Consider the following 16519-nt stretch of genomic DNA (forward strand, 5'->3'; position numbering starts at 1 on the left):
TGTTGCTTTTTCAATGGCTAGATGAGGGAGGTGTAGCTCCTGATAGTGACAGACATGCTGCAGAATGTAAAATGCCAGGAACATTGCCTCGTACATCCAGTCAGCGAGACATGGAATTAGGTATTTAACCTACCCTGTATAGAATTCCTGCCATAAGTTAGAACTTACCACTCCCCATAACAGTCTTTCTTTAATGAGTACCGGGCTGCAATACCCCCTTTATTATGAGGTCATTTTTCTGTTTTCAGCTCTGTGATAGGTTGACTGGCAATTACTCTATAATGCAACACTGTGCCCAAATGCATTCTATATCATTTTTGAGACAGACAGTTGTGCTCATAAGTTTACATACCCTGGCAGAATTTATGATTTCTTGGCCATTTTTCAGAGAATATGAAAGATAACACAAAAACTTTTCTTACACATATGGCTAGTGTTTGGCTGAAGCCATTTATTATCAACCAACTGTGTTTACTTTTTAATTCATAATAGTTGAACTGTAGAAAACAGGAAAGGGATATAAAAAGATATCCAAGGAATTGAGAATGCCAATCAGCAGTGTTCAAACTCTAATCAGGAAGTGGAAAATGAGTTAAGTTTGTTGAAACCAAACCACGGTCAGGTAGACCAACTAAAATTTCATCCACAACTACCAAGAAAATTGTTCGGGATGCAAAGAAAAACCCACAAATAACTTCAGGTGAAATACAGGACTCTCTGAAAACATGTGGTGTGGCTGTTTCAAGATGCACAATGAGGCACTTGAAGAAAGATGGGCTGCATGGTCGAGTCGCCAGAAGGAAGAAATTACTATGCAAATGCCACAAAATATCCTGCTTAAATTACACCAAATTGCACAGAGACAAGCCTCAAACCTTCTGCCACAAAATCATTTGGAGTGATGAGAACAAAATTTAGCTTTTTGGCCACAACCGTAAACGCTACATTAGGAGAGGAGTCAACAAGGCCTATGATGAAAGGTACAGAGGTGGATTGCTGTTTTTGGGATGTGTGAGCTACAAATACACAGGAAATTTGGTCAAAATTGATGGCAAGTTGAATGCAGTATGTTATCAAAAAATACTGAAGGAACATTAGCATTCATCAGCCAGGAAGCTGCGCATGGGACGTACTTGGACATTCCAACATGACAATGATCCAAAACACAAGGCCAAGTCGACCTGTCATTGGCTACAGCAGAATAAAGTGAATGTTCTGGAGTGGCCATCTCAGTCTCCTTACCTAAATATCATTGAGCCACTCTAGGGAGATCTCAAAACATTAAGTTCATGCAAGACCGCCCAAGAATTTACAGGAACTGGAGGCTTTTTGCCAAGAGGAATGGGCAGCTTTACCATCTGAGAAGATAAAGAGCCTCATCCACAATTACCACAAAAGACTTCAAGCCATCATTTATGTTAAAGGGGGCAATACACTGTATTAAGAACTGGGGTGTGTAAACTTTTGATCAGGGTCATTTGCGTAGTTTCTGTTGCCATTATGATTTAAAAAAAGTAAACACAGTTGATAATAAATGGCTTCAGCCAAACACTAAGCATGAGTGAAAGAAAAGTATGTGTTATCATTCATATTCTCTGAAAAATGGCCAAGAAATCAAATACTGCCAGGGTATGTAAACTTATGAGCACAACTGTAGAGCTTTCTTTTGGTGTTATGTATAGGAGAAGTACAACCAAAGCTTGTTTGGCTGTACTTCTATGGACCACAGGAGTGCAGTCTCCCGTCTCCCATTTTAGCAAATGGCTGCAATTTAAGGGGGTCTGAAAAATTTTCGTCCCCACTTTATATATCTATTTATCCAGGGCAGTTTATGAATGGCACTAGGTAAAGGGCCACCGATCTGTAATTTAAAGACATACCCCTGTAGAAAAGGGGTTTTTAACTAGAGATATTTGACAGCCAGGCATTTTCAGACGGAGGTGAACAAAGATGGCCTACATAATTTTCTCTCATGATCATTTGTCTTTTCTAATAAAACTCTTCAATTCTGTTTGAATTTACACAACGAGCACCAAAAACACGACAAACATACATTTTGAGATTTTAACTATTATTTATTTAAAAAACTCTTGATATATTCTGCAGCATTCCTTGCTGACGCACTTGATGTTTCACAGTTCAGTGACATGTTATTCACACATATTTAACATATCCGAAGAGAACCTTCATAGTCCACAGACAGCAGTACACGGTACCTCTCACACATGGGTGAAATATTAACAAGTCACATCTTCGAGGAAAAAATAATTTCCACTGAAAGAACCTAAATTACTGGTGCATTTTTGTAACAAATTGGATTTTATATTAAAAAATAAAGGCTGGCCAATTTCGGCTCAACATTCTCTGGGATTTAATCATATTGAAGAACATCCACTGAATAGTCATTAAAAAGAGACTTTGTGGAATCTTCCCATCTACAGTCAGCCATGGTAAAGTGTCATCCTACGCGATTCTTGTGTAACATCTTCCTAAATTTGTAGAACTGGGTGACAATTAACGAAAAATGAACCTGTATCTGAAAACATCTAAGCTGCCGACTACATTTGAAGGCTTCAAGTTCCCTCACTACCTAGTAAATCCCCCTCCCCAAATAGTCACAAGGCCATTGAAGTTGAAACCTCTGGACCCTTTAGGCAGCAAAGCGGGAAGATCAGATTTACAGCCAGGAAACCAGCACTTCTAAAGGACATTGGCAATTGTAGTGTGTTTAACAAGCACAGGTTCACTTTATGGTAAAGTCAAGCCATAGATGAGCAGATCTGGATGCGGACCATAGCAAATGACAAATCTGAAACATGTGGGCATCTGGAGCAAGAGTTTAACCTCAAATTGTGCAAGTGGCAAGGACAAGAACTGTGTGAGAGTTGCAAGAAGATGTCGATAGACACAGACGTACTTTCGATGATTTCAGTATTAGAGTAGACATCAGGCAGTTAAAAAAAAAAAAAAAAAAATCAGCAAGGGCAATTACATGAATCAATTTTCAGCAGAGGTAAAAAAATAATCTTGATGATAACCTACCCCTGCATGTGCACCTTTGGCATACTTAAAGTATAGTCCTACACACTGCACAGGTCTCAAGGGTTGGAGTAGGACACACTATAGTACTGGGCAGTGCATAGCCCTCAATAATTGAATAAATGGATGAATGAAATACTTGTATAGCGCACAATGCGAACCGAATCGCCTCTAGGCGCTGTGGCGAGCTTTGATCATCTGCTAAAAGAGGAAGGTCTTGAGTTTTTTCCTAAAAGCCAGGTGATTTTCTTCCAGGCAGATGTTGATTGATAGAGCATTCCATCGCTGAGGCCCTTGGACAGCGAATCTCCAATCCCCCTTGGACTTATACCGGGCTTTGGGCACTAGGAGGAAGTTTTTGTTGGCTGATCGAAGACTGCGGTTTGGTGTGTAATGATTTATTTTCTCCATTAGGTATTGCGGAGCTTCTCTATGCACGCATTTGTGGGTGAGGCAAAGGGTCTTGAACGTGATCCGATTTTTTACGGTTAGCCAATGTAAGCTCCTCAGCGAAGGACAGATGGATTCCCAGGTTTTTTCCCCTGTTATCAGCCTTGCTGCCGTGTTTTGGATCAGTTGTAATCGAGCAAGTTGATATTGTCGTAATCCTATGTAAAGCGAATTTGCGTAAATGGTGTGGAATAGCCCTTGCATAGTACAGTCCTGGTCACTACATGTGATGACTACAGTCCTCAAGGGCTGGAGTTAAACTACCTGAAGACAGCATAGTCTGGGACTATACATAGTCTTCAAGAAATGGAGTTGGACAGCCCTAACATCGTGGACCATCAGTGGTGCATGAACCATTGGTTGGAAACTGCTGGTCTAGAACAACCTCTCAAACTATTCAACATAGAGGAAGTGTTGAAATAACTTTCTGGTCTCAGGGAACCCCTGCTAAAAAATTACTATATCTACAACTCATGATACATTAGTGTGACGGTCATTGGAAAGAATGCTCCTTAGACTTGTGGACATTGGGAAGAATTTCTCCCTTACAGATGAATAGTGTCAGTGGGAACCTGAGACACAGAACTTGTTTGTTACACCTCTAGCAACTTATGGAGGAACCCTAGCTTTGAAACCCTGGTCTAAAACATTACATAGCCTTCAATATATAGAATTGGACAGCCCTAATACAGTATAGTCCTGGAAAATATACAGCATTTAAGGGCTGGAGTTGGACAGCTCTGATACAGTAGAGGTCTGGACAGTGCTAATACAATATAGTCCTGGACACTACACAATGGCTGGAGTTGGACAGTCCCCAACACAGTACAATCCTGGACAGTATATAGCCCTGAATTTGGACAGGCTTAACAATATGGTCCTGGAAAGTACACAGCCCTTAAGGGCTGGAGGTAGAGAGTCCCGATAGAGAATAAGCCAACTTCCACTGAGGATACAGGTCAGGCTAGTAGTCCGTCCTGACTCCAAGGAATACGCAGAACAAGAAGAGAAAATCTCAGCCACCGCACAAGCCCAGCGTGTAAAAGGAGATAACGGCCTCAGGCTAACTTCTGTCATTATTCACCCAGTGAATCCAGGCCACTCATATGTCAGGGTGCGTGGCCCAGATGGATTTAGGCTGAGGCTATCATCACCTATTACACATTGGGCTTGTATGGTGTGCAATGGCTGAGACGTTTCTCTCCTTGTTCCACCTAAGGCCTCATGTACACTTGGCCTACATTTACCACAGCCTTGCCTCATTTGTTTTTTCCCACAGCAGGCAGTCAAAAAGTTCCTATCCTGAGCGAGATTCTTCCGCTCAGAAGAGGGAGGTTGAACCTCACCTCACCTAACCGCAGCAGCTCTCAAATTCTGCAAAAAGTCTATGTGTACATGGACACAGAGTTTAGGAGCTTTGGCAAAACAGAACACCAATATCTCCTAAACTCAAGTTTAGGAGCCGCTAGTATATAAGCCTAATAGAGTACAGTGCTGGACACCACACAGCCCGCGATGGGATGCAGTTGGACACCCCTAACGCTGTACAAATAAGACTGATTTACCAAAGGAAAAACAGATTTTGAACATACCATGCAAGTAAACCATGCAATTGTTGTACTGAAAATAATTCAGAGCATGGCCTACCATCTTAGATGCTTGAAGTTTTTTCCCTGACATTCATCTTCTGCTCCTGGCTGCCCCACTAGCTAAATCCCTATTGCTTGCCCTTATACTCCTACTCTGAAGAACCTCTACCCTCTACCTGAACCCCATAGGGGTTTCTCCTACACGCAGTGGAGCATGGGATGAGCTTGCATGCACAGCACATGATTATGTGAGACTGAAGTGTCCTACTTAGTAGTCCTAAGAAACAGCCTGATAAATGTGACTCCAAGAGATGATATAAAATAGTAAAAGCCTGAGCATGCAGACTATTCTTATTGTAGGCTTCTCCAAGTCTCCAAGACAGAGGGCCTCCTAACAACTTATACAAACCTTCGCTTCACAGACTCGGATCTTGCAGAAATCAATTGTACCTAATGACCAGTTCAATCAATGAAAAAGGAACAATCCGTCCTGAAGGAAAATTTCAAAAATCAACACCAATGATCAAAAGATCATTTATGACTACTGAATTAGTGATCAATCATTTATAGTTATATGACCAACCTTAAATTGTTAGATGTGTACTGGCTGGCGTCAGGTTAGGACGGACCCCGACTCTCAAGCTAAAAAGACAGTCTCTAGGTATGTAAAGCTAAAAAAAAAAAAAAAAGTGTAATAGAGACATTTTACAGCACAGCAATTTAAAGCTGAACTTTAGGTACATATATGAATGCAGATATATGTTCAATAAAGGATTAGCTCACCTTTTTCAGAAAAAATGGTGAAGACCTACTCCTTTCCCGCTGTACTTACCTCTGTGGGTTAGCCATCAGTGCCCACACAGCCGGTGTAGTGGTCCAGGGATCTGGAATCTTTTCCCCCTTCTGTAGGAATTCTGGGATGGATCAGAGCCATGCCAATTAGTCAGCACTGGCATGTGACCACTTTGACCAATCAGAATTGCTATGATCCATCTACCCCAGAATCCCTACAGAAAAAAAGAAGGGGGAAGGAGAGTTGAGATTTAAAATCCCTGGACCACTACACCAGCTACTTGAGCACTGAAAGCTCATTACCCACTGAAGTATAGCGGGAGGGGGCAATAATGAAGTGGATTGGTGGAGGGTCTTGGCCCACCTTTTCATTTCTTCTGCAAATAAACTTGCACTTTAACACAACTTTTTTTTTTAGCTAAATTACGCTTCTGAATTTGATATCAGCACAGCATTCAGATTAGAAAAGAGAGGAGCAATGCTAGAAACCAAATCAGGTGTGCTGCACTCAAAAGGGATGGCAAAAAGGAACTTGACAGGAGGAGAGAGATGACCTTATAGATCTGCTGCTGCTCCTTCACCATTCAATCTTATCTGTAACAGAAAATGTGGTGTCATTCTTCTAGGTGGACTGTCCAGCAGGGATATTTAAATCTCAGGACTGAACAGAAAGAAATGCAAATCATGTATTTCATCTGTGCATTTAGATGTTTGCCCGCAGTTCAGCTTAACAGACTTGCATAAATCCAATAGCAACAAGCTGCCTTTAAAGACGATCTCGCCAGAGAATGTGTAAAACAATTGCAGTTTGTTAATGTCAGTAATAGCTCCCTTCTACATGCCAGCTCGTATTTTAGCGCTAAGGATCCTTTAAAAAGAAAAAAAAGAAAACTTGGCAGGCTGCTTTGCACCATTGTCATCAGTAGCAGTTATGAAAAGGCCACCTCGCCAATAAAAATATACGGCTGAAATTAACTGGCTCCACCTCTTGTTCATCCCATCACAGGCGTCATAAAAAAATACGAGCGCATTTATTAATATTCGGCCAGCTCTCGTTCGCTCTAAATCTTCCTTGTCCTTGGTCTTTTTCCATTGCTGGCACCGGCAGGCAGACTGGTCCCCGGCAGCGTTGTGCCAGTCCTGGGTATTAATGAGAAACAGGGGCTTGGATGGAGGGGAAGGGGGGGGGGGGGGGTTCGTTGGCACCAGATGGAAAGCTCTACACAGCTGCTCGTCTCCTCTTTCATGTGTGGTGGGAGAAGTCTGTGGAGGGCCTGATGCTCCAACTTTGAAGCCGCCGTTATGCAAATGGCGCAAATTCACAGCCAGACAGAGGCTTGTGTGCTTGGATTTCTGTATTGTAATATTCATCAGATCTTTTATTAAAAAGGGACTAAAAAAAAAAAAAAATTGCAGGAAAAATAAACTAGTTGAGGGTTAGATCTGAACCTGAAATAGTTCACGTAAAACCTCTGTTAAAGAAAACCTGTCATGAAAGCAATACACAGTTGACCAGTGCTGACTTTCTTCTGAAAATACTACTTGCTTGGTTATTAGGAACAAATGTGTAGGTTCAAAGTTTAAGTATGGAAATTTTTACATGCTTGGACCAATTTAAGTATGTCCCATACCTGTGGGATCCCAATGGAAGTCGGAAATCACTGTAGCAGGCCCTGCTACTACATTGATTGCCACTAGCCTCTGGGTCCTGTGCCAAGTGACTGCTCTGCTGCTTAGTGAACACAGGAGGTCACTTGCTCTGCACAGGCTCCGTTCAGGGAACACTTTGCATTTTAATCAATAAATACAGATTGATCTCGGATTGTCCTATCACAAAATGGTTTGCATTCACTGAGAGAATGCAAAATGTTCTCCGACTGGTGCCTGAGCAAAGTAAGCAAACCACTTTGTTCACAATGTAGCAGCACAACCACTTGGCATGGGACTCAGAAGATCACTGGAATAACGGTGGCTACAACAGCGATTGCCTGCTTTCACGTGGATCACACAGGCATGGCACATACTTACCGGTCTAAGCTGGACCAATAGAACTATAGGCCTCTCCGCTGGTGGGTTTTAACGCTGATTATATATATATATATATACACACACACACACACATACATATATATATATATATTATACACACACACACATACACACACTGTACATGCATAGACAGTAGGGCTGCAACTAACGATTTTTTGTAATTATATATATACATACATACATATACACACACACATATATATACCGTATATATATATATATATATATATATATATATATATATATACATATACATACATATACATACATATACACACACACACACACACACATACATACATACATACACACATACATACATACACACACACACACACACACACACACACACCTAAAAAAGGTAAACAGTTTACTGTGCTAATAGCGTGCTCACTGCGCGCTCCCAGCACAATAACTAAACTGTTTAGAAAAGCTCCCGATGCAGAATTGTGATTGGAAACCTTCAATCATGTGACCACCAAAAACAGCATTTCAGGAGGCAGCTAGAAGGGGTAAAGTAAAACTAAAGGCAAAACGTTTTCGTTAGTTTTGGATATGGTGGCGAGGGATTAGAACCCCTGTCCGTTTTTAATGCTGTGTTCCTGTTAAAGAAGAACACTCTCTGCGTTTGTCCGATTTACCGTTATCATTGAAAGTGGAAGTAAAGGAAAATCCCAAATTTTGGGCTGTCCCCAGAAAAGTAATGAAATTACTTCCAATGGGGATACTAGTTCTGGTGGTCTGGGGGTCCCCAGAGCACTCCCTGAATCCGCAGAGATTCTCTCACTTCCTGTTTTGGCTATGGGACAGTGAAGGGAAATTGGGGAAATCTCCCCAATGGGACAAAGACAGCAAAAAATAAACCGACAGGGTTTAAAACCTTCCCTTACCCTATCCAGAATGAAAAAAAAAAAAAAGCTTGGGCTATAGATCTACTTTAACCTTTTATGGACCGTGCCATGCACTGGGTCTGGAGCACACATGCGTGCTGCTAGCGACTCGCTCCCACTGTGATTGGACACAGCAGGAGACAATCATCGGGTCCGGCAGGCCCAATGTCCGCCGGGGAAGATGGAGATCTTATATTTCTGCAGTAACACGGATCTCTGTCTTCCACTAGTCAAAGTATCCACCCCTACAGTTAGAAAGCACTCCTAAAGCACATTTGACCCTTTGATCGCCCCCTGTTAACCCCTTTCCTTGCCCCTTTCCTTGCCAGTCACATTAGTACAGTAACAGTTTTTTTTTTTTTTTTTTAAGCAATAATCCCTGTAATGGCCTCATTGATCCCCAAAAAGTGTCAAGAGTGTCAGATGTCAGATTTGTCCGCTGCAATCCCGCTAAAAAAAAAAATCGTTGATCACTGCCATTACTAGTAAAAAAAAGAAATAAAAATAAAAAAATGACATTAAATATATCCCATAGCTTATAGACGCTATAACTTTTGTGCAAACCAATCAATATACGCTTATTGGGATTTTTTTTTTTTTTTAACAAAAACGTAGCAGAATACATATTGGCCTAAACTGATAAATACATTTGAGGTTATACTTTTTTTTTTTTTTTTTTTTTTTTATTGGGTGCGATTTATAACCTAAAATAATTTTTTTTTTTTCCACAATTGTCAGTCTTTTTTTGTTTATAGCGCAAAAAAAAAAAAAAAAAAACCCAGGGTTGATCAAATACCACCAAAAGAAAGCTCTTTGTGGGAAAAAAAAAACCCCATACGTTTTATTTGGGTACAGCGTCGTGCATTTGTCAGTTAAAGCGGGAGTCCACCGGGACTCCGCGTTTTTTTTTTTTTTTTAAAAGCCAGCAGCTACAAATACTGCAGCTGCTGACTTTTAAAATAGTGACACTTACCTGTCCAGCGCGCCCGCGATGTCGGCACCCGAAGCCGATCTGTAGATCGTATGTCGGGTGCTGCCGCCACCATCTTGGGTATGGGAATCAGGAAATGGAGCCTTTCGGCTTCATTTCCCGGTTCCCTACTGCGCATGCGCGAATCGCGCTGCGCAAAAAGGACGGTCCCCGCTGCCTCTGGGATCTGTGTGTTTCCCAGCAGGCAGCGGGGCACTTGCGGAAAGGGTTGGGCACTTGCGGAAAGGGGCGTAATATACGCCCCTTTCCACAGAGAGCTATCCCGGAAGTGGGTGCAGAATACCTGTACTGTACAGGTATCTGCACCCCCCTCCCCCTGAAAGGTGCCAATTGTGGCGCCGGAGGGGGGGGGGAGGGTTCCGATGAGCGGAGGTCCACTTTAGGGTGGACCTCCGCTTTAAAGCAACGCAGCGCCATATTGCAAAAAATGGCCTGGTCATGACGGAGGTAAACCTTCCGGGGCTGAAGTGGTCAACAGTTCCAACTTCACTGGCTGCATACTTATTCCAGGTCAGTACTTAAAAAAAAAGAAGTATCAGCATAACAACCAACAAGCAAACAATAAAATAGAGTAAGTAATGTCAGCCCAGTATTTCTTGCATGACAGGTTCCCTTAGTGAAGCCACACTTTACACATGCAGGGCTACAGAACAAGTTCAGTTTAAAGGCCGTCCCTGCAGCATCTAAGCCCTTGTACACACGGTCAGACATTCCGACGGAAAATGTCCGATCGGACTGTGTTGTTGGCTAATCCGACCGTGTGTGGGCTTCATCTGACTTTTTCCGTCGGAATGTTTGACCAACATAGCTTGAGAGCTGGATATAAAACTTTCTGACAACATGATCCGATCCGACTTTGTCCGATTGTTTGTAGAGAATTTCGATTGGACAAAGTGGCACGCATGCTCAGACCAAAGCTATTGGCTACTATCCTGAACGTAGTCCTGTCGTAACTAAATAACATCATCACCTTCCAAACGATCGGATTTTCTGACAACTTTGTCCGACCGTGTGTATGCAACACCAGTTTCGGACAAAATCCGTCGGAAAAAAATCAGACGGATTTTGTTGTCGAAATGTCCGACCGTGTGTACAAGGGCTAAGACTTACCATCCTCTTCCTTCCATTGTCTCTACATCTACAGCCTGGATTTAGGAAAATAAGCCTATTCAGGTCTTCTAGTGGGCTGAGCATTCTCTTTTCACCCCCCATATGACAGCACTGCCATGTGAGGACGGTGAGTAAGTCACATGATCCTAGGCTTTTCTCTTTGCTTCCAATATCAATCGGAATACCATGATGATTATATGCAGCAGGCGGTCTGGGCATCAAACTGAACCTGTTGATTTATTCTGCATAAAAGAACAGGTGTACTTTTAGCATTTCTTGCAAGTGGAAAAAACAAAACAAAAAAAACATAATATAACCCCAAAGTAACAAACTACAATAAAATCTAAAACACGCTGTTGGTAAGGTGGCCTGTTTTACAAGGCTAAGAATACATAAATAAAATTGAAAAAAAAAAAAAAAGAGATTGGAAATGTGCAGCTGTTCTTTATCCTTATCACTTCACAATTGAGCAGATTCTGAACCAGGAAAAAAAAACAAAAAATAAAATAAAAAAATAAATAAATAAAAAAAATAAAAGGAAAAAAGAAAAGATCACCTTCAACAGAATAGAAGCTTTCCCTATTCTGTTTTATGTAAACTGATGATGTAACAGCGCCCGCAGACATGTTTTCAGGGTGTCAGGCCAGGATCCGCATTCAATGGGCTCTTCCATTGCGAGGAAAGGCAAAAACGTGTTAACTGGTTAGATTTAGTGATCTGAAGGAGTTCTGCAGTTGAAAGCACTACAGATTCCTTCTCCCGTACATCGGAGTTCTCTTAAAATTATACAGAAGTGAAGGCAGTGAGACATACTCCATCTTGTCTGTCTTTTAATACACCCACGCTACTCCAATAAAAAAAATTTCCCTTCCATCATCAATAAAATATAAGTCAATGTTACATATTTCTAGTTTAAAAAAAAAAAAAAAAAAAAAAAAAAAAAAGTTACAATATAATTAGAAAGCTGAGTGAATGAGGTCTGAATACGTCATGCGACGGCTCCCCGGTAAAGGATATCAGTGGGACGGCTTTTTGGGTCCTTTGCCAAATTTGGCATCCAGGCCTAAACCTGCGGGAAAAAACAAAAATCGCAATGCGGTGAGTATGACAGGAAGAGAGTGGGCATAACACGTGAGTTATACAGTCATATACTATGAGTACATGGCGATGGCTCATTGTCGCAGGGTGACTGCCAAGTCCGACTGGCAACAACACCAACCCCCCCCTTATCCTGATCACTTAGCAACAAGGCAATGATGTGAGCAAATGGTCATTCCTCCTATAATGGTAAAGGGCAATTTCACTTTTTGGAATGCATTAAAGAAAGATTGAATCGCCTGTAACACTGACGACATAGGGGGATTCAATAAAAAAAAGTGTCTCAGACAAACTTTGTCTCAACTGGAGAGCAGTCAATCTGCTTTTAAAGTGGAGTTCCACCCACAAAAAAAGAAATAAAAAGAAATAGTACTGTGCTTAAAAAAACAAAACAAAAAAAAAACCCATTTGGAGATTTTTTTTTTTACTCACCTCTAAATGCCTGTTGCTAGGGGGTCCCTCGCAGTCTGCCTCCTTCAGCACCTGGGCTCCTGACGTCACTTCCCTTGGCGCAGAAAGGGAGATCGCCTCTCTTCCCTCCTTCTTGTCAATCATCTGGGACACGTGACAGGTCTCAGATGATTGCGCGGCCAGTCAGGGCGCACGCCGTGGCTCGCGCATGCGCACAGCTGGGTGCTCACAGTTAAAATGACGAGCGCAGGGGGAGACGAGCCTGGCTTCAATCCCCCGCATCGCTGGACCCTGGGACAGGTAAGTGTCGGATTATTAAAAGTCAGCAGCTGCAGTATTTGTAGCTGCTGACTTTTAATTTTTTATTTTTTTAAGCGGAACTCCGCTTTAAATTTTTATTTTTAAAGCTGTGTATGAAAAAATAAAGATCAAAGCAGAATGGTTGCTATGGGCAATGGCATCAATTGTGCTAGAACTTGTCTGACACTTTTTTAATAATGCCCCCCCAATTAATCGAGCAGGTAGGTGGAGCAGATGCCTTCCGTTATTCAGTCCTCCTCTGCAATGGCAATGCAGACAAGATTAATGTAAACAATTCAATGTTTACACTGTCATAGCGTTTCAGGATGGCACTAGGTGATTAGATTTTCTTTTGTGCAAGAAAATCGCTCGATTCCCCCATCAACAGTCAGTGTTGATGGGGGAATGCCTTCTGCGGTGCTATAGTGTTCTGCCAGTAGGGGGGCGTGGGGAGACTTTCCTTGCCTGCATAAGACAATGATTACTGCTAGCGGTTATAGCCACCAGCAATACTTGCATGCCAAAAATCTGGTAGGCTGGATCAGATATGGATCGAATCTCGACCGGTCCCTGCCGAGATTCGGTCCATCAATGGCAGGATTAAAGTAGAACTATAGGCAAACTTGTTTCCTTTTGGATAGAGAAATGGAGGGTTATAACTCGTCAGATTATTTTTTTTTCCCCAACATCTGTGTCCCATTTCGCAGATTTCCCTCCACTTGAAGTCCCATATTCAAACCGAAAAGGAGAGAAAATCCCTACAAATTAGTGTCTCCATTGGAAGATTTCCACTCCATTACTTTTCCAGGAACAACCCAAAAATGTTATTTTTTTTCCCCACTTTCAAGCATAGTGGTATACAGGACATAGAGAGCATGAATCTCCTAAAACGGGAACACAGACTAATAAAAACTGACAGGGGTTCTAATCCCTCTCCATCCATCTAAACAATAAAAAAAAACGGTTTTGCCTTACTTTAGGGCCCCTTTCACACTGGGGCGGGAATGGCATCGGCGATAAAACTGCGCTATTTTTAGAGTTGTTTGACCAACATTTTAGCAGTGGTATTAGGCCACTATCGGGCGGTTTTGCCCCCCTGCTGGCAGCCGAGAAAGGGTTAAAACCACTGCAAAGCGCTGCTGTGATGAAGGAGTGGTGTATACACCGTTACAAAAATGCTGCTAGCAGGACTTTTTTTTTACTGTCCCGCTAGTGCACCGGTGCAGTGTGAAAGCCCTGGAGACACAGCAGCGGCTCTTTCAGAGCACTTTGCAGGCGCTATTTTTAGCGCTGTAGCGACCGCAAAGTGCACAGTGTGAAAGGGGTCTAAGTTTACGCTCAGGCAGACTATTTATCCCGGAAGAGGCATGCAATATCTCTTTTGTAACAAAATAAAACTTACCTGCCCACTTGCAGTGTTCTGTAGAATGTACACTGAGCTGCATTACCAGCACAATGCCTGTGTACCTAAACTCTTGCACATGCATGGGAACTATGTCATACCGTGCCACCCAATCAAAGCGGCCAAAAAACATACCTGGAGGAAGCCAGGGAGAAGATGCTGTCGACAATCACAGACTTTGCAGATTTTGGGACTGTTGCTAGAAAAGCAAGTATTGCAGACTTTGGTTCCCCTTTAAGAGAGCCAATGTCACTGCCCCGCCTCTCCACCCCGTCTTCCTCACCCACGGAACCCTGTTAAAGCGATAGTCTGCTTAGAGATTTTTTACCTACAGGTAAGCCTATAATAAGACTTACCAGCTGGTAAAATTAATATCCCCACTGTTTAGGAGATATTCACACTGCATGCAGCCGGTGATGCCACTGGCACAAAAGCTCTGAAGGCCTGGCATACTGTGCCGGACTTCAGAGCTCCGCACCAGAGCCTAGGGCTCCCGCGTGCATGCGTGGGACTGATGTCATGGTGGCTCCGGCCACTCATACACCCGAAGACCGCAAACCCAGAAGACCAGTAGTAGATGGAAGCCCTGTCAGCATGCTGCTGGGGGGCTTCGTCCTACGAAAAGTACTTAATAATGTGCTAGTATGTGATGCATACTGGCACATTATGCAATTGCCTTACAGGGGAAAGTTTTTTTGTTTTTTTTTCTGGCACGGTTTACAACTGCTTTAGGCAACAAGGCAAGCAAAAGCAGCCTAAGTGCTCATTTCAGTTTCCCATTCAACACAGTGTTAATAAAAGGGAGTCATTGTTTTAACATAAGGCCCAATGAAAGGTGGCTGGGGGGTAAAAACAGCCCACCTATTAAGGTATGAGTATGGAGGAATTTAGGGGGAAACCACTAAATTTGGTTGGTTTGCCCAAAAAATAAATAAATAAATAAAACACAACACAAAGAAACACATAAAGATAGAGGTGAAACATTCTCACCTAAAAACACCAGGAAAGTCCCGACCCACTGTAAGCTACTGATGGGGTTGGAGAATATGAGTACTGAAGCCAAGATGGTGAAGAACTTTCGGGTAGTTGTGATAATCGAACATGTCAGGGGACCAAAGTACACCACTGTCATAAATATGAAGGTCTGAAATGGAACAGAAAAGTCACAAGTTAATTAACCAAGACTGCAAAATAAACCTTTTACAGACAAATAAGGGTAAAAAAAAAAAAACGTAGATTGATGGCCAACGTGGGAAGTTTTGGTCCACAGTAAACCAAACCCCCCTGAGGAACGTTGCTATTTTAAACACAGGAGGAAAAATACTCTATTATTAATCCCATTAATCAAAAACATTGCAACTTACACAGCCCTGGGATTGGTCTAACTGCCCCCATGTGACAGTGCTGGCCAATCACCAAGCACCATCACATGCTCCTCCATACCTGGAAGTACTGAATACAGCAGTGGGGAAGAAAAGGGGAGTATATGCTGCTGCTGAAGACAGCATTAAAGAGAACCAGCTTCTTTTCGGCGAGATTCAGGTTTACTTTAAACTCAGTTATTGATTTTTACTGAGAAGCTCCATTCAATACTAGACCAGTATCCCAGATGTGGGTGACCAGCATTGAACTCCTAATTTACAGCACTGGTCAGTTAATATTCTTCAATCACTGAACCTGCTCTTAGGCTTTTCAGATGTATATAGGAACATCAACAGCAAATCTTCTAATGCAGCAATAATGGAAGCAGCAGGGGCAGCAGAGAGATGGGAACAGTGGGGGGGAACTTCACTGCAGGGCCTTTGAGGTGGATAGAAGAGTTTATTCACCGTCTGTCGGTACAAACAAAAATCTATTGCTTTCCTGTGGACATGTTCCAGGACCTTGGGAGAAGCTCAAGCATGGTGCATTTTAATGCACATGTTCTGCACTGTCCCATTCCTAACAACCAAGAACGCACTGCACCGCCCATTTTTGTAGGTCTCATTCACACTGGCCCCGTCAAACCTGGCGTTGCATGCATTTAATGGATATTTCTAAATATAAAATAAATGCTTGTAATGTGTTTAGCTGCATTTAGTGAAAATAGAAATCTGTGCATCCATGATCTGATTCTCTAAATGCAGCGAAATACATGTAAACGTGATGTAAACGTGATTACGAAAGAGTAATCAGGGAGGCATTAAAGCGGAGTTCCACCCACTTACAGAACTTATCAAAATCATTCTTATATAGATTGTGCAATGGAAAGTTTTTTTTTTTTCTTCTTGACAGCTTAACTGGATAGCACTGCTTTCAATTGAGTTTCCTGTCTCTGCCACCTGCGGATACGTCCATCATATCCGGCGGCGCACTGTCTCCTGGGAGCTGTGTGTCATAATTCCCAGGAGTCAGTGTA

At 42.3% G+C, this 16519-nt stretch overlaps 1 protein-coding gene across 1 annotated transcript in view; it reads right to left on the reverse strand.

Moving 5' to 3' along the window:
- Positions 1–11723: 11723 nt before the first annotated feature.
- Positions 11724–16519, reverse strand: part of SLC35B1 (solute carrier family 35 member B1) — a 67080-nt gene continuing 62284 nt past the window's right edge. The window contains exons 9-10 of the mRNA XM_077459994.1: positions 15112–15265; positions 11724–11979 (exon numbers count right to left, since the gene is read on the reverse strand). Of these exons, the coding sequence (XP_077316120.1) occupies positions 11927–11979; positions 15112–15265 (207 nt within the window). The 3' untranslated portion in view covers positions 11724–11926. The remainder of the gene's footprint in view (positions 11980–15111; positions 15266–16519) is intronic.

This window comes from Lithobates pipiens, unplaced genomic scaffold, assembly GCF_037356315.1.
Source record: "Lithobates pipiens isolate NorthernLeopardFrog02 unplaced genomic scaffold, aLitPip1_a1.2 Scaffold_28, whole genome shotgun sequence".
Lineage (NCBI taxonomy): Eukaryota > Metazoa > Chordata > Amphibia > Anura > Ranidae > Lithobates > Lithobates pipiens.